The sequence below is a fragment of the Argiope bruennichi genome, chromosome 4 (assembly GCF_947563725.1).
Source record: "Argiope bruennichi chromosome 4, qqArgBrue1.1, whole genome shotgun sequence".
Lineage (NCBI taxonomy): Eukaryota > Metazoa > Arthropoda > Arachnida > Araneae > Araneidae > Argiope > Argiope bruennichi.
In genome coordinates, this window is record NC_079154.1 from 93,165,192 (window position 1) to 93,184,275 (window position 19,084).

General features: G+C 26.8%; 1 protein-coding gene across 1 annotated transcript in view; it reads right to left on the reverse strand.

Annotated features, from left to right (window-relative positions):
* Window positions 1-3,931, reverse strand: part of LOC129966695 (uncharacterized) — a 97,416-nt gene extending 93,485 nt beyond the window's left edge. Inside the window, exon 1 of the mRNA XM_056081214.1 lies at window positions 3,616-3,931. Coding sequence (XP_055937189.1) covers window positions 3,616-3,889 — 274 coding nt within the window. The 5' untranslated portion in view covers window positions 3,890-3,931. The remainder of the gene's footprint in view (window positions 1-3,615) is intronic.
* Window positions 3,932-19,084: the final 15,153 nt, after the last annotated feature.

Below are 19,084 nucleotides of genomic sequence, written 5' to 3' on the forward strand. Positions count from 1 at the left end.
TTTGACTAACAGGACTTGAAGACCACATAATCTAGATTTAGAAATTTTTTACCTTTATTAATTGAGACAACATAGAATATAATTCCTTAGTATTTAGATAACTTTTCCGATTGAAAAGTATACGCTAACAGTTCAGAAATCGGCTGTTGGGGTATAATTAGAATGGAATCTGAAGAAAGCAGAACTACCTAGGTAGCACAGAATATTGTATTTTAATAATAATAATTTAATTATGTTATATTATTAAATATTCAATATTATACAATATTGCGAATATTGTTCAATATCGTACAATATACATGTGCTACTGAGGGCAACAATGTGGTAAATACACTAGAAAAGATGCGAATTTATATTACATCAGGATTTTATCCCTCCGGGGGGGCACCTCGAAATGAGGATGAGATGCTTCCGGCATGGTGGTTGGATCTCGTCACCCGGGAGGGTACACTAATAGCTGGGGGATCTGGCTCCTCCCATCGATGACGGGACGTACTTCCTTCAGGGAGGGTTGTACCGAGGCCGGTGGCGGCCCTTAGGACTCAACCACAGTTCCCGCCAATGTTGCTGCTACGGCGGTCCGGTCATTCAGTTTTATGGTTTAAATCCGTGTGCCTTCGGGCGGGTCGGAGAGTTAGATGGTTGACTTACATCAGGATTTTGGTATTCGGACACAAGAATTAAAATTAAAATAACTTAAAAAATATTAATCTTGCTCTGACTTATGAAATAACATAACGGCACTTTTCATTGAGACATGCATCCCACCTGGCTTTTAATATTACAAAAGGAGAAATATTTGCAGCTCTCAAGGAACCACTCATGGTGAGAAGATAAATACCGCCAGTAGATGAAGAATACTACTACAAAGAGGTAGAAAATATTTCGCGTAACTTGTCCACATTCATGTTGGACATGAATAAAAATTAAAACTTCGAGTAGCACTGCTGCAAAGTATGATCTACGACCAGTTTTTAAATTATGCTTCGACAGGTGCGAAATAACCACAAAAGACTACTCCGTCCAGCCTGAAAGCATTCGGATAAATCGAAATACCGCGACAGCAATGGCAGAAAATATGGTTAAGTCCTAAAGGTCATCATCAAGATACAATCCCACTCAAGATGGCACGTCCCGTCATCGATAATTGGGTAACCAAACCCATATCATTTTTGTATTCCTCCAGGGTAGCGCGAACCAACGACTACGACGGAAGCTTCTCATCCCCATTTTTGAAGTTCGCACAAATAATTAGAAAATGGAGTAAGAGGTCACAATCTTATCCAGATTCGCAAGTACAAAATTACATCATTTACAAAATATGGCTCTTAAAGAATTATCTAAATCAAATTTATTGATTGCATCCAGAAGAGAAATTCCTACATAAAATAAAATTTTCAGATATTTAATAATGTCTAACAAATATGAAAACTCAGCTTTACCATTATAATTTTATTCTCATAGAATGAATTCAATTTTTAAACATCATGAATCTGAAGACACTGCTAAAATTATTCTCAAAACGAATTTGTTCTTATCTATTCTTACTTCGGACATTTTTTTAAAATTTAGTTCTCGGAAAATTGAAATTAAGCTGATAAAATTAAATAAAAATATTTCTTTATTTAAAAATCTAAATTAGAAATATTGTCAAATGTATGTTATAAAAGTATTATGCATATACATTTGTGTAATTTATGAAATAAAATGAAATTCAGAGACTTTCTTTTAAAAGACATACAGAAGATAATTCGCACAAATAATGATCTATAAACTTGATACCATTCTTCGTCCTTTATATTTGTTATAAAATATTTAATTATATTGGTGATAAAATATTTGTTATATAACGTCATAGCTATTAATATAGCGTCTATTTTCTATATGTCTTCAGAAACATTATAACGCTGTATATAACTAGTATCTGCAATTAATTAACATATGTATTCTGAAACTAGTTAACAGTAAAGTTATTACTTTCATTTTAAACATGAATAAATTAGGTTGCTTAAACGATGATTAAAATATTTTAATCGTCGTTTTTCACTACCCTTTATTCTTACTAGAAAAAAAATTAGCATTACAATCCTTTTTGTGGATTTTTTCAAAGAATTTAAGTATATACATACATATAACGAATTCATGTAGGAAGATATTAAAATTATTTAATATTAAATTTTGAAATCTAATAGAAAGTTTTATTTAATTTTTTACTAGATAGTATAGATTTTCTGAATTAACACGGAAGTTTCTGAAGTAATGTTTGATGAAATATTAATTTTCGACATCACAATTTTTATCGCCATATAAATTCAAATGAGCAATATCATTAAGTCAAAGATATAGAAAATTCACCAGCTTGTTTATGCTGATTTTTAAATTAAATCTGTTTTTTTTTGTATAAAACTATTAAAATTCCTTATGTATGAACTTTTAGGAGATACAGATTTGGAGCAACAATAGCCATTTACATTCATAATAAATGTTGAATAACTGTTTTTAACGTCTAAAACGCATTCATATAGATATTTTACATAGAATTCCTGAAAAGCAAAAGCAAAAATATTTCTATAGATCTGATTAACATGAAGAATAAGAAAATGTTTCTTTTAATGCTTTAAATAGTTTGATAATACTATTATAATTATTAAAGCTGTTATAAAACATTTAAAAGACATTCGAATCTTTAGCCCAAAACAATATAACATCTCAGTCTTAAATCGAATATATTTTATTTTTGCAATTTACTTTTAATTATATCAAAAATAACGTGCACATTAAAAAAAAATTTAATATTGCCGCAAAGCGTGTGAATTTAACTCTTGTATCTAAAATAAATCAGATTAAATAAATTAATTAAAAATTTATTCATTATTAAATACAATAGAAATAAAACTGGCATCAGTGAAAAGCTTTTTCTTTTAATTTTAAAGTAATATAAAAATTGTTTTTGCTTAGACATTATTAGAAGAAACGTTAAAAATTCGATTAATTTTTTTATTAAAAGTTTGGAAGTTTCTTCGTCTTTTCTTTAGTAATTTCCTATTACTTAAGAAATAACTCCATTCCAAATTTGATAGTTCTGGATCCAACAGTTTACCTCGTAGAATGGTTTGAACGATTTTTGTATTATTTAAGGGGAATTTTCGCTAACCGCTATACGAATAATGCCTCTCTTAAAAACCTTATCATTTAAATATTCAATTTATTTTCACTCTTAGCTTCACTGCTTTAGTAACAATTTTGAAGTAGTTCTAAATTAATTTTTTTTACACATCTAAATTCACTTTCACTTAACTTTTTTTTTCAATTAGAATTTTTAGAGCTCTTTCAACTAGAAAGCGAATGCGCTCCGTAATATTCTTTATTTTTAAAAAATTATATCTATTAAAATAATGAGACAATCGGTATGTCTATCTTGTTTTTAAATATTTGATAGAAAATATTTGCAAACTCTTCAATATAACTATACTTTCACATTATTTAACATACATTTCGACCAATATTTTAGCGAAATATGAAACATTTCATTTATTCATACCAAATCCATTCCACTCTCTAGAAATGCTTTAACTACATTTCGTAAATTAATTTATTAATCATGAAAGTACTTACTGTCTAATGTCCGTCCTCGTCTGTACATTGGAGAAGACGTAACGATTCTGTATAAATTAAGGGAATCTGACAATCGAATAGATGTGGGGGGCGCATCTTCTGGGTTACTTTCAGTTTCATTAAATTCAGCGTCGGGTGCCCCTTTTGCCCCTTCTAGTTTGACTTTTGTCGGATCCATTTCATCGCATTGTTCTTTGGGGAAACCATTGATGAAAGCAAGTGATTGTTTGCAAAAAGCAAAGCAGAGGAAACTGATTATGAGTAGGGTGTTCATTGCGAAGGCGATGTATTTTTTTAACGTCCGCGCGAGGGAAAAGCAGTTTCGAGAGTGGAAGAGGGAATTTTTGTCTCGCTCCGTTTGGCAGCACTGTGAGCGGCCAGCCCACGTGACCGCTTTGTTGTGATTCAGAACGGTTACGCGCACCGGAACTTTTGAATGGAAGGTCCCGGGTCCAGAAAAAAATTGTTCGAGATTGAAGATGGTTTTTTTTTTTCAAAGTATCGCACTTTGTTTAAAAGCTCTAGTAAATTAAAATTTAGCATTTTTTGAATCAGTCAACGCTTTCATATTATTGAATTTCAAATACATGTTCTTTAAAAATTAACTAAAGTTTAAACGAAAGAAAATTCTGTACAGTAAAAAAAAAAAAAAAAACTAGTATAATTAGGTAATTTATAATAAATTATAAAAAAAAGCAGTTTTTCACAAATTTCAAGAATCTCAAAAACGCGATTTTACGATATGCTTTTTCTTTTTTTGTGTGTATATGAAAAATATATGTATATTTTATTTTCTTTTTAATCGCCCAAAATAATTTTAAATGTTTTCTATGAAAAAAAAATCATAAGAAGCAATTATTTCATTTTAAAATGGGAATTATTCAAATAGAAAGGAGTTCGCAAGAATTACAAGAGCTCCTTTTAAAATAGAATATACTCAATATAGAATCAATTTCAAAAATTAAAACAATTCTATATAAATTTAAAATGGCTAAGTATCTTTAATAATTTTAAATGATTAAATATCATTAATGACTAAATGTTTTTAATTTTTTTTATCCTTTTCAAATATTTTTAGTCCATGAAGTATGCACAGAAATTTTTTTTTCTGATATTTATCGCTGATCTATCTAATTTTGTATTATATATCGTAAAAATAACTAATCTTAAGCATAATTTAATTTTTTAAACATTTTTTCAGAATTAAATGGCGATTTTTGTTGATGCATTTTTGAAATTAATCTTTTTTTTTCAGTTTAAAATACAATATGATTTCATATAAACGATGTTAGAAAGTTTAAAAAAAAATGTACTTTTCCAGATATTTTGGAAATCGTGATTTTTTTTTAAACTTTAACTATTAAAGAAAGTGGAAGTGAAATAAAAATAAATCTCAGCAAAAAATAATAGCGTTGATGAAGAACCTCATTTATTTTAGAGATCTTTAGAGTGTTCCTATATTTCCAAGAATCATTATTTTAGCTGCTAAGATTTTAAGAATTATTTATTATAATTCTTAAAATATTTACTGAAAAAACTTTACGTACACTTTTATTTTGTAAAGAATGAAAAAGAATAAAAAGGGTTTCCTTCGAAAAAATTTTACTTCTAAGTCACCAGCATTAGTTGAATAGTCATTAGTTGAACTAATCATTAATTAAGTCATTAGTTGAACGTGTTAATTTTTTAAATAATAGTGGTGATAAATTCTACAATTTATTCAAACAAGAGAAAGTTTTATTTGATTAACAGCTATTTAATTTTAAAAATTTCTTTTGCTTCCTCGTTGAAAATAAAATTATTATTGTGAAATTACATAATACTTGGAAAGGAGCACACAATCAAAGGCGGCAATTAAAATTCACCGCACGTACTTGTGGACACTGAAAAATGTGCCTGCGTGTCAAAATCCGTTTTTTCACTAATCTCCTGGGAAGACTTGTTACGTTTGCGTACAAAGAGAACTAATTAAAATGAAATCTAGAACTATTACAAGCATAAGTGTGTAATTCGAAGTTAGGACAGTGAAGGCTTCTCCCTTGGGCTTAACTGACGGAAAACTCATAAATTACTCGAATTGTGTTAAACAGATTGAGTTACGTGTCTTCTGTTTAGAAGCTTGTAAAAATTTGGTTTTAATTAAAAAGACTAGGTTAACGAAATTCTAAAATATTTTTATAAATAAAAAAATTCAGTGCAAAAAAAAGTAAAAGCTATAATTTTTACATGAATTTTTACTGTAAATCTATAAACATTTTTAGGATTGGCATCAATGAATAAGACTTTGAATTTATGATAGTAATTAATGGAATGGATTTGGTGAACCTTTTTGACTTTTATTACAACACTTTAAAAAATTGTCGAAAATAATTAAAAATATTTTTTAATGTGTTCAATTTAGGAGGATAACGCCAGATAGTATAATCTAAAAGATAATTGTTTAAATGTTATGATATTGTAAATTTTTTTTTGTTCTATCTTATTTTTTAGAAAATATCTCAGAAAGTTTTGCTTCGATCAAAATTCTAATTAACATTTGAATTAAACGACTCCTAAATGAACGTTTGTAATTGCAATTCAGTTTCAGTTTATTTATATTAACGTAGCGTTTTAAAGCAACACTAGGACTATTTTGGGACTAACCACTTTCAAATGACGAGGACAACACCTGAGTTGGCACTCCCCTCTCCTAACTTTCGCACTACACCAGCGGGAGGACATTTGGCCCTAACGGATTTAACGCACACCAGAAACACCAATTGTAATTCGAAGATCTGCTGCCTGCCCCAAAGAGCGCATACAAATAGCCACACACAAGTACATATACTTGATTTTATCATCTGCAGGTGTATATCAACAATATTATTGAAATTCTTCTGTTAAATGGACATTTACTGCGAAATTCGTACATAATTATTAAATTATTATGTAATTAATTAAATTATCAAAAAGATTTCAATAAGATCATTCAGTGGAAATCGACAACACATTGTAATTTTGACATTTGCTGCGAAATTCGTACATAATTATTAAATTATTATGTCATTAATTAAATTATCAAACAGATTTCAATTAGATCATTCAGTGGAATTCAATAGTACATTGTAATTTTTAGAGAATATTGTTATTCAAATTAGCATTATTACCGAATTGAAATTTTATTTATAGTTTCTTCTAACCATAAATTCACAATACTCTTGAATAAATGGTTTAATAATTAAGAAAAAGTTGCTGTGAATATTTATGTTTCAGAATGAGTCTCTTTTTGAAACTTTGAGTTCAATAAAATTAAGGTTAATTTTCTGCAAAGAAGAACGTCACCTGCTTCAGCGCTCTATTCTCCACGTTTTCAAACCAAAATGAGTACATTTAAATATTAATTAGAATATAAAGTGAATTTGCATTATTTATCAGGATTCTGAATAGAAAGACTTGGAATTAAAATCTGATTACCGAGACTTTGCTTTTCCAATTAAAAGACTTGAACAGAAAATCTGATAGAAAATACATTGCCAAAACTGCTAGTTAATTTTATATAAAAAATGAAAAGGGTATCATGAAAGTAATAATAATCTGATTATTTAAGCTTAAGAAACAGGAAAAGAAAAGTTCCATTACTTTTTATATATGCATAAACTGTGATATAGGTAGAAAAAGGAAAATCTTCAATAATGTAAGCGAAGATTCAATATTGGCATTGTCAAAGAAAATCCAAGAATATGCTGAAAATTGTAACCTTGGATACTTATTTATAATATAATGCAATTCCTTTTAAAAGCAAGTAAAGAAAGCAATTTTATTAGTCTAAATCATTTACCTCATCTTTTGGAAGTAGTTTTTTTTTATTTGAAGTAACATTATTGAAGGATTAAGATATTATTAAAGGATATTTATAATACTAAGTCACATATTATTTTATATCATTTATTTTGCAATCAATACTTTTCAAAAAAATATTTCAAGGGATAATTTTCTTATTTGCTTGTCAATATTTAAAATTCACAGTTTTACATTCTTTATTTCCCCCTAAGATAGATAAGATGTCCTTTATTCATTGCAATTAATTTTATTAAGCCTCTTATTACAAATTCATTTCAAAGCTATTTGTTAAATTTGCCGTTAAGCTTAAAAACGAGAGCAAAGGAGATAGAACATTTGCCTTATTACATTTTTGTTTATCTGAACATGTTACAGAATGCAGTTAGGATTCAAAATATATTAAATTCCCTCCTGCAAAATGAAACTACCCACTTATTATTAACACATTATATTGTAACGTCAAAATCATATGAAACTATATTCTGTCTAATAAAATAATTTGGAATGATTTTTGCGTAATACAGTTTTTTTGAAACTTATTTCGAAACAAAATTATCAGTATCATCAGAGAGATAAAATGTTCCTAATTATTACTAATAAGTATAATTAATGCATTATTAGTTACCCCTAATTATTAATAATACACTGAATTCATATATAAAAAAGGACCTAATTATTTTTTAATTAAGAAAAACATTTTTTAAACTTTTTGCCGTTGTCAAAGATAAATATTCTTTTCATGATACAAAGCTATACGTACAGTTTTTTAGCCTCTAAATGAGTTAGAACAATAATAATATATAATTTGCATTTCCAAAAATAAAAAACATCACAGGTAAGGCAAATGAATCAACATATAAATGAGATTAAATATAAATTACTATGTTATAATACAAACTATAAGAGAAATCGAGCCTAATTACATGGATATTTTTCAATTACAAATCTATTTACAATCAATAAATCATTATCTTGAAGTGTTTTTACCTAAGAATTACATTGTCAGTTTCGAAAATAAACAAATCGTTTCTTAGATTACCTGCCGTTCAGAGAAATGAATTGCTTGTTTACAAAAAAAAATCTTAATTGTCCAATTGAAGGAGTCAAATACTAGATTTGATTAATTTCTTGTATTTTATTTTGTGAATGAGTCATATGAATTATTCCAAGTTTATGCGTTGTCTAATGTTAATGCATTTTTATCTCTTTAAAAATTAATATCACATGTTAATTAAAAATGAATAAGTTCCTCTCTGAATTCGTAATCCATGAAATCGAATACAAAATCGCAATCGATTATATATATATATATATATATATATATATATATATATATATATATATATATATATATATATATATATATATATATATATATATATATACAGCATCGGCTGTTTTTCATTATCTGTACAAAAATACGACGAAGAAATATTCGCAGTATGGGAAAAACATTCATGATTTCATTTTGTAATTTTTTTTTCCAATCCAGTTCTTGAAATAATTTTGCAATAATGAATTAAATTAGCGTAACACATGTCAAATAAGTGGCGACATTTAAATTTGTTTAGTATATTACGCTTCTCCTAAGATGGAAAGAAAACACTAAGTAAACTTACTGTGTATGACAATATACAATCTAATTCTAAAAAATATATATCTAAATTCTAAAAATTATATATGTGTTAGAGATTTTAAAACATATAACACACTATTATAATCATCTAATTTGAGGGCAGTTTTAAATCATATAAACTATTATAATTCAAAACTAACATCGTGTATTTAAAATGAAAGAAAATAACTTTTGTATTTGAATCCGATTAAGAAAAACGAGTGAAAGTTCGAGTTCATTAAAAAATATATATTGACGACCAACTGATTCCCCAAGATTGTAACAGTCAAATAATTTCGATAAAATTTATTATGCGTAACACGATTTTTTTTTTCAGAGAGAGACGAAATAAATTATCGAAATTGGTCCATTTGTTGATGATGCGAACTTCGGGAATCTTTCATCTTGCCGTATTTCTCAAAAATGAAGGACATCAGGGTGCAGGAGACCATTGATAACGAACCTAGGGGTTAAGAGCTTACATACAAAATAAAAATTGTTGAAATAAGGTTAGTGATTGGGACTGGAGGAGCTAGTTTTATGGTCTTTGCCAATTAATTTTAATATAAAAATGCACTTCAATAATGATTTTTACATCCACTTTCTTTTGAAGTTATAGATTAAAATTGAAATTAATTGCTTATTTAAAAAATTCTGATTTTTGTATGTCTAGAATTTGAAATTTTCTGTTCCGCTATTTTTTTAATTCTGTCATACAATTAAACATAAATATATGCATATAAGAACTTCTTGGTTGCTTAAAATTAAAATCATTCTTTTTGCAATAATTAGTCGCCCATTAAAAAAATTTAAATAATTTAAATAAGAATATTTATAGATATTTCTCAAATCATGTGATATGAAATATTTAATGCAGTAGTAACTATCAAAATTTCGAATTTTTAGAAGAATTTCCATTTATTGATCATGTCTAAATATTACCGAAAAGCCTCATTACTACATACTTTCCATTTTAAATATATTTTTGAATATTCGAGTTCCTTTTCTAAAACTTAAATTATTAAGTATATTTGGAACATTATTACTCAAATACTTAAAATTTGCTCGCTACTCAACATTTCATGAATATTTCACAAATTTTTCCCTTCCATTATTTCACAAAACTTACATATAATATACAATCTGTAATATCAAATGGATATTTAACGAACCTTGTTATTAATATTTAATGGATATTTCCATTTTCAGCAATATCTCCAGACTATGTGGTTATAATTGCTTCTATTTCTTAATATACTTGTACCAGGCAGCATGCATCTTTATTCTGAAAATTATCATCTATATATCTATCTGTATTAATAATGCAAATAAATCTCAGTGTGTGTGTGATTTTTTAAAAAATTTTAATTCAAATCCTAACTAAAAAATTAAGGGGAATTTTGTTATTTTCAAGTGAAAGCTTTTGAAAATATTAGTGCATAAAATTATTTTTACAACGACTTGAAATTCAGAAAACAATCTTTTCAATTACATAATATTTTCGCCAAATAATTTTTTTTTAATTTATTAAAATTGAATCGCATTTAAAAAAATATATTTCGTTTTTGAAATGAAATTCAAATCTTTTTCATTGTTGCTAGTAATATTTTATCTTGACTTTCTTCCATTAATGAGGATCAACTTCTAAAAATCTGACTTTATTTTTCATTGTTGAGTAAGTTTCTATATAAGGCACGTTTTTAATAAATGTTTCAGTACTTTCAGTTAATGCTTAACCTCAGAGCTAAGCAATGATGAAAACTTTTTTAAATGAAGTTATTTTTAAACACTGCTGCATTTTCCTACGATGCAATTGGATATATAAAAGTATAGAAAGAAGATAGGGGAGATTAAGAAAGCAACGAACATAAACGAGTAAAGTTCCTAAAATAGTATCTTTCTTATCAACATTTAAAATTCTAAAATATCTTGCTAAGGAAGACATTAAGACAATATTATACAAAGCATTTAATTGAAATTTTTACCAACTACTAATCCTATGAATCACGACGGGTCGGCTGAACAGGTAACTTTATATATAAAGACAAAATTTTGTATGTCATTAACACTAACCTACAGTCTTTGACGATTTTTGATAAAAATTAGCTCACATGCTCTTTAATGTCACAGAAAGAACACTGGTAACTTCCAAAAATTAAACAAAATATAATTTAATATAAAATAATCACGTTTTTGATGCTTTTCAGATATACCTTTACGAAAATATTATTTCATAAATGATAATTATACTTTCTTGCAACTTAAAAAAATATCTTTTTAATGGAAGTAATGTCATTTCCTTAAATTTTTTTCCTCTAATTTTAATAGATTTTCATAAATGTATATTTTTAAATTTAAATTCAAATCAATTTCATTGTTTTGTTAACGCATTTACCAGTATTATTTTGGCAATTTTAAAACTAATATTTAAATAAAGTGCTTTATTTGAACATTAATTCCGAAGATGGATTTTTCTTTTTTATTTTATTTCTTCAAACTTTTTAGACTGACAGCATTCTTGAAAGTATATGATCATCTGGCGGAACCCGATACTCGTCACTTATACGAATAAGTCAGATTATAAGTACTGATAATACTTAAAGTATGAATAAGTCAGATTATATAAGTGCTGATAATAATAAAAATAAAGAAAAAATTCAAAATTGCATAATATTATTTATCTAAATATATAATAGCAAAGTTCGTGCTACTGGTAATCTTTTTCTTTGTTGCGATTATGCGATGACATAAATGTCAATTTTTATGTCATCGCATCTAGAGCTTGCATTTTTTACACAATCAAGATCAAGCTCTATCTGCAGGCGATTCATTTTCAGCTGAAAGTGGTATTCAAAATTAAGCTTTTGCTTTAGGTTAGTATTTCTGATTTGAGATCATATTCCAGTCTTCCTTTCTTTCTATTTCTTTTTTCACTAGTGATACTCCTACAGACATTTCGCGGCTTTGTAAGGTGCCGTGGAATCTAGTTTGAAGATCATAATTTGCACACGCAGTAATTGGTAATAGACTGATTTAATTAAATTTTTATTAATTTAATTAAATTGATATTTTTAATTTATTCATAATTCATTTCGCTGTTTTTCAATAAGTGATGATAAGATAAAGATAGTTACTAAAAAAAAGATGAGTGTGTTTGGGCACATGTGTGTGTGTATGTGCTCTACAGGCCAAACTATTAGAACTGTCACAACGAAATTTGGCATATATGACTTTGAAAAGTGGGAATGTGCACCTGTCTAAACTGCTTTTTGGAATTTTAATTAAATTAAAACTTAAGCTGGATTTTGAGAGTCTTCAGAGATAACTTCTGAAAATATTATTGCACAAAAATGAATTTTGTATCATTTCAAAATTTAAGAAGTTGCCTTTTTAATAATAGAAAATTTATATTCCTGTAAAGCTCTGCTAAAATTTAGATATTTTTTTTAAAATAACATTTTACTTAATTTCCATCAATAGGTTATATTGTTGTCCTGAAGTCCAGACCGTTTTAAATGTTCCGTCAACTATCTGATCGAGTGATTTTCTTTCATTATGCAAAATTAAAAGAAAGATTTTGTTTAATATTTTGATAGTTTACGAAACGGATAAAAAAAGTCAATTTATAATACCACGGAATTTATAAAATAGTTGAACTGCATGTTTATATTTTTAGTAGAGCCATGTCATTGTTCTCCATTAGAAAATTGGATATATACTGTAAAAACTTAAAATAAGACAGCGTTAATGTCAGGAAATTTGGCCCGAATCATGGGCATGGATTTATCTAAATGATTTATTTGAAATCAAATGTAACCAATATTCCCGACGGACCATCTTGTCATACGCGACTAGTTTTGTAATAAATTTCAATGTGAAACTTTAAATAAATGGGCTTTATATTAGTTGTTGAATAACTAGGAACAAACTGGAAGGGCAGTCAGTTTAATATAAATTTTTCTGTGACATCAAGTTCATCCAACTGTTTTCATACTTGTGAAATTATACGAAGCACATTTAACATTCAACTGCACATGCTATACTCTGAGATTTATAAGAAAAATTTATCTTTGGAATTCAATGCAAACTTCGTGCTCTCAAGTATGCAAAACTAATCCACCTCTTCACATTATAATTAGGAAAATTATAATTACAAAAATATTTTTAATAAAAAATTCTTATATATTTCAAAAAGAAATTCATACAGAATAGTTCAAGTCAAGGAGGAGAAATTAAAATGCCATGATTTTTGGAGAAGCATATAAGAAGTATTCCATTTTAATTAGTTTCTAATTAACGAAAGAACATTGATATTTTGTAAAGGATAATTTATCTACTGTGATAAAAAACGGATATAATTGTGACTATTTATGTTACGTTCAACAGACAAATTTTTTTCATCGTTTCTCACATACTCCTTGTAGAAGTCAGTAAATGAATAAAAAAATAGTTTAAAGCTTTTTTTAATCTTTTACTTCTTTCTTACAATAAATTTAATTTATAACTATTTATAGGTTAAAATAAATTTATTTAAATAAAATGTATATTGTATGACTAAATTAATTTAGGCAACTAATTTTCCCAAACGCGTCATTTTTATTTAAAATAATAACACTTTTAAAACCATATGATGAATTTCTTTTGGAATGCAAACTAATATTTCTGGGTATATTTATTCATATCGGGACTTTTATTAAATTACTTTAGTTTTTATTAAACTTATTCATTTATCCGATAGAAAACCAATGGGTTTAGTTTCTACCAAACTTTCTCGCATATGCGCCAATGAAAATATTATATCTCTCAAAACCCGCATAAAAATTGTGGACCTTGGACAAGACCCTACAGGCAGATTTACTCAAATTTTTATTTTCAGACTCACCGCATGAGCACTTTGTGCCTTGTACAATAGTGAAAAAAAAGGGTTCCTGGGTTTGATATTAGAAAAGATTTTCTTTTTAATTTTTTTAATTATTTTAAATTAAACTAATTTATAAAATGTTTCAATTAATATTTTACTAATTTCTTTATACAAAAATAAATGTTATTCACTTAATACTTGAATTATAATTGATCTTTTAAATGTTAAAATAATTATGAATGTAACTTTAATAAATAATTTAGACAACTATTATCTTAAAATCATCGAAAGTTTTTAAATTTTTGAATTTCAATAGTGATAAATTATTTGTTCTAACACTATGAAACCGTATGTGTCTTGGAAATCATAGAGGTGATAATTTATTTAAAACAGAAACAGTAAAAAAGCAGGTGTTATCGAGAAGAGATCGAACGCATAGGCAGATGGTCTAAAATTTTCAAAACAAAAGGCAATACGAATAAAAATACAAACGAAGGACTTTTACCAAAACATACGATTTAGAAGAGCAATAAAAAAAAGTTTGAGAAATAAAGAAAAAGGCCGAAAGGGGAAAATGTTTTACAAATTACATTTTACTTTGAAGTTTTTCTGTAGGAAGAATTTCTATAGAATTATATAAATTCTTCCGACAGTTTGTTATTTTAAAATTTGAGAAAATGTGGTAATTCTCAGCTTTCACTGCAATTGGAGGTTTCTTTAATTCGTTATCTTCCTTAATTAAATCGTTTAGTAAAATTATCTTTAATTAAAATTAGAAATAGTTTAATTTTTTAAATTAAAAGTTTGTCCAGTATGGAGGATGCTAGTGTATCGGAGGCTGAATATGAATCGTGATAGAATCACTATATAGTGAAATATTAACATTGAAATTAAAATGTGCCTTTAATTTAAATTAAGATTTTGCTAACTTGAAAAAAAAAGGGGGGGGGGATTTCCATTAGAATTTTCAGCCTATCTCAAGAAGCAATGCTATTGGGTGGGGAAATTTATAAATTTAGAATTACTGAATAAATTTTTATGTGAGTAAATATAAACAATATTCATCACAATTAAACTTATATTTATAATTATTTTTTTAAAAAATATAAATGACATTTTTAAATTTAAAGTAATAATTTTAATAATTGTTATAACTTAAAAATAATCAATAAACTTTAATTATAATCCAAAAATTAGGTGAGTGAATATTTTCACATAAAAATGAATAAGATTTGAAAAAATAACCATGAAATAAAAATAATGAAAATGAAAAAATTACTAATTGTTAATTTAATTTAAAAATCGAAGTTCAAGAAAGTTTCTTCAAATAGCTATTATGGTCGTCAAATAAATTGGTGTCGCAAATGCGAAGCAAATACCTTACAGAGTGCTCATTTGGATGCGCTGCGAAGATGGCAAATTATTAGTATATAAGCAATGCTGAAGATTTGAGCCTTTTTCTCGGAATTAGCTGGCTATTACGCTTTAATATTTTATTGCATGACCACCCTGAAGATGTACTACCATAACAATAAATCTCAACCAGAACTTAGTTTTCAAATTCGTGCCCTCCTTTTCGTTTTTGAAGTATGGCATTTACATGAGAAAAAAAAAGGCACAGACCGACAGACGGTCAGCCTATTGATGGATCTGGTTTAAAATTTGTCACGAATTTACAATTAAAATGCTAAAACAATAAACCAAATTTTATCCATCTAGCTTTCATTTTGTAAACATCGTGTATTTTATAATTTATAACCTTACATTCGAACAGACAACAATGGATTTTGCTCAGAATTTGATAGAAATTACAAATTTGGGGTAAAGGCCAAATCCCAAATTTTTTCTTTATAGCTCAAAGTATTTTTCTATTATCGTATTCATGAATAGGCATGATTTTTAAATGCATTTTTCGGGATAAGTGAGGTCTCGAACACGAGAATTCGTCAGATCCGGATTCTGAATTTTTTGACGATTTCAATATTTTCTTTTTGTATTTCATATACGCGGAAGCAAGAATAAAACTAAATATTGATTAATAAATAATTAAAACAACTTTTGAAGCTAATTAATCAAACAATGTTTAAGATTAATTAATGAAAATAACTACCATTGCAAAAAACGAGAAATTCTTTCCAGGAATATTAGATTACGATTCTACTTTCTACTTTCTTTATTAAATTTGATCTATACATTTTGAAAGGAATATAAATCAACATTACGAGAAATTCATCGCTCCAGTGATCAGGTAACGCTTAAAATAATAGGAGAGATTCGTGCATTAATCAATTATTCACTATGTTCCTCTCTCATTTTGCGTCGTTACTGTGTCTATGGAGCTAGTCACAGAAATACAAGAGAATAGCTCGTGTTTCAACATTATAATATTGATGCATATCACTTCAGGTTAACAAGTTTGAAATTTCGATTGAATTAGTCAGTTTCTCAGTACTGAGAAAGAAAGGTGAAATTACATGAGGACATGATTTGGTAATTCAGGAATGAAATATGAAGAGTTCGCAGAGATTTATCTTCTATATATAGTTAACAAGCTCAAAATTTGAGTGAATGGTTCTTTTAATCCTGGAAAAGAAAATAACATTACCGGAGATTATACTTTGCTAATTCAGTAGTCAAAACATTAGGAGTTTATAATTATAATATTTTCATGATTATTATAATTTTGTTTTGAATATATTATACTGTTCGGAATAATATTTATAAATTTTTATTGCTCCGAAATAAAAAATAAACCCTTTTCTTTGATTCTGTTGTTTAATAATCAATATGTTAAAAATATTTTTAGAAGCAATATGAATGCTGCGATTATAGCAGCAATAGAATAAGCCAGAATGTACTAAAAAATATTTTTAAGAATATAATTTCAAATTATTGTATATTTTTTATTGATTATTAAAGCATCGGATATATTATCACTAAAACTAAATTTACATTTCAAAACGTAAACAAAATCAAAAACAAATGTTTGAAAAACGCAGATCTAGTTTTTCAAAACGAAAAACTAGATCTGCGACTGAAAATAGTATTTAAAAGGAAACATTTTCAGTTATTAATCCAAGAGAGAACATAAATTATACACTTATAGGGATCATTTCCAATTACTTACCAAGTAAAATTATCAATTAATGCAAGTATCAGGCATTCTTTTTTAAAAGATAAATGCCCCATTTTTAAAAATTTAGTTTCATATAAGAAATTTAAATCACAAAAAATGTAATTTTTTAGAAAGATTCCATATTCTAAATCGTATTATTAAGCCTAAATCGTATTGTTAAAAGTATATTCACACTTAAAAAAAATTTTATATTACAGAAATATTTAATTTATCACTTAATATATTGTACAAGATTATGATGCCATTACATTTTATCTCTTCCAAAGAACTGAAAAAAAGTTTGTTTTTATGTTTATATTTTTAAATTTAAAACTTTATGAGCTACGGTAAAATATTTATAACTTATAAAAATTTAAGAGCTATTATGTCACTGCAAATTAGTGCATTATCTGTTTTCACATTATACAAATAATTATAAGCAATTTATAAGTTGTATTGCAATCGCCCGTTGTTTCGGTTTATAAATAAGCATTAAAACAAAAGCAGCAAATTGAATAATTATAGAATAACAGCATTAATAAAAGCTTAAGAAATGCAATTCATTTTTTTTTTGCTGATTTTTGTATTAACGTTTATTGAATTCTCAAATGATGTCCATAATAATTTTATTTGTTACTAGTAGTTTCAAACAAGCTGCTTGGCCGAGAATATTTGATTGAAGATAAATTGTTTTTTTTTAGAACTTCATGATTCCGCCAAATTGTCTGTCCTTAGAGCCATGTTATTTTAATTACTTAAATAAGTTCTGTTTATTCTGTATATGAATGTTTCATATCAGTACATATTCACATCTGATATTATTGCGTTTTAAAAACATAAATATCCAATTCATTTATTTTTTATACTTTGCGAACTTCACTTATTTGTCTTTTAACCTACGCTGCTAATAAGCAGAATTCTTTCTCCTTCGCTTTCAACAATGGAATAAATTCAAGCGATTAAATATTTAATGAAATAATGAAAATGGTTTGAATTCCAAAAACAAACAATATAATCTGTTGTTGGAAATCGGATAAAAAATATTTTTAAAAGATTGCCAAGATACTGCAATATTTTGAATGAATTCAGTAAAAATTAGCAAACCGTTATTAAAAAGACAATTTTTTTTTTCTAATTTTGAAATGGTGTAAAATTAATTTTTGTTCAATAATATTTTCATAAGTTATCCCAGAAAAACACATACATCCAAATTAACTTTTATTAAATAAAATTCTAATAGAAATTTTAAAAAACTCTCCGAGGTGCACATTCCTACCCTTAAAAGGTATATATGTGCCAAATTTGATAGCTGTAGATAAAACTGTCCGACTTGCAGAATGCCAATATACATACAAACATTCATCTTTATTATTAGTTGAAATAAAGATTGAAATAAATTATTTTTAAAGGTTTTTAATTATAAATCACTTCATGTATATTAGAAAGGTAATTTGGTTAACTGTCATCCGTTTCTAGAAAGTCTTCTGCAATTACCTATAGCTTTATCAACTTTAGGAGAGAGGTATTCATTTAGTTGATTACTTACTGTCAGAACATAGTTTTATGTTCAATGCCAGCCTCCTGCGAGGGTTGGGCATTACCCTAACTATTTTATATTATAGTCATTCGCTGTCTTTTATTCAGGTTATGAGCAATACGATGGTTTCTCATTGATTACATTATCAAACTAATCCAGCCCATATTATTTCCTGGCAATATATCCCATATCGAAAAAAAGAACAATTAAGAAATATTTCATGATTAAAATAATTTCATTCAAATCAATTGATTTCTTCTTTATTAAACAAGTAACAGATTCATCCTTTATTTACTTATATCAAAATTCTATTTCCAGAAGAGAATGTAAAGGTAATAAGAATGAAAATGATAGTATATTGATAAATAAAAGAAGATACACGAAGAAGTGATGCCAAATTGCATCATCGATGGGAAAAAGTTGAATATATTTTGATCATTTGTTTCATAGGTGTTTGAAAGCTTCCATCAGTTTAATTTAGCTTTAATTAAATGATATTTTTATTTTTTAATCTCTCATAAA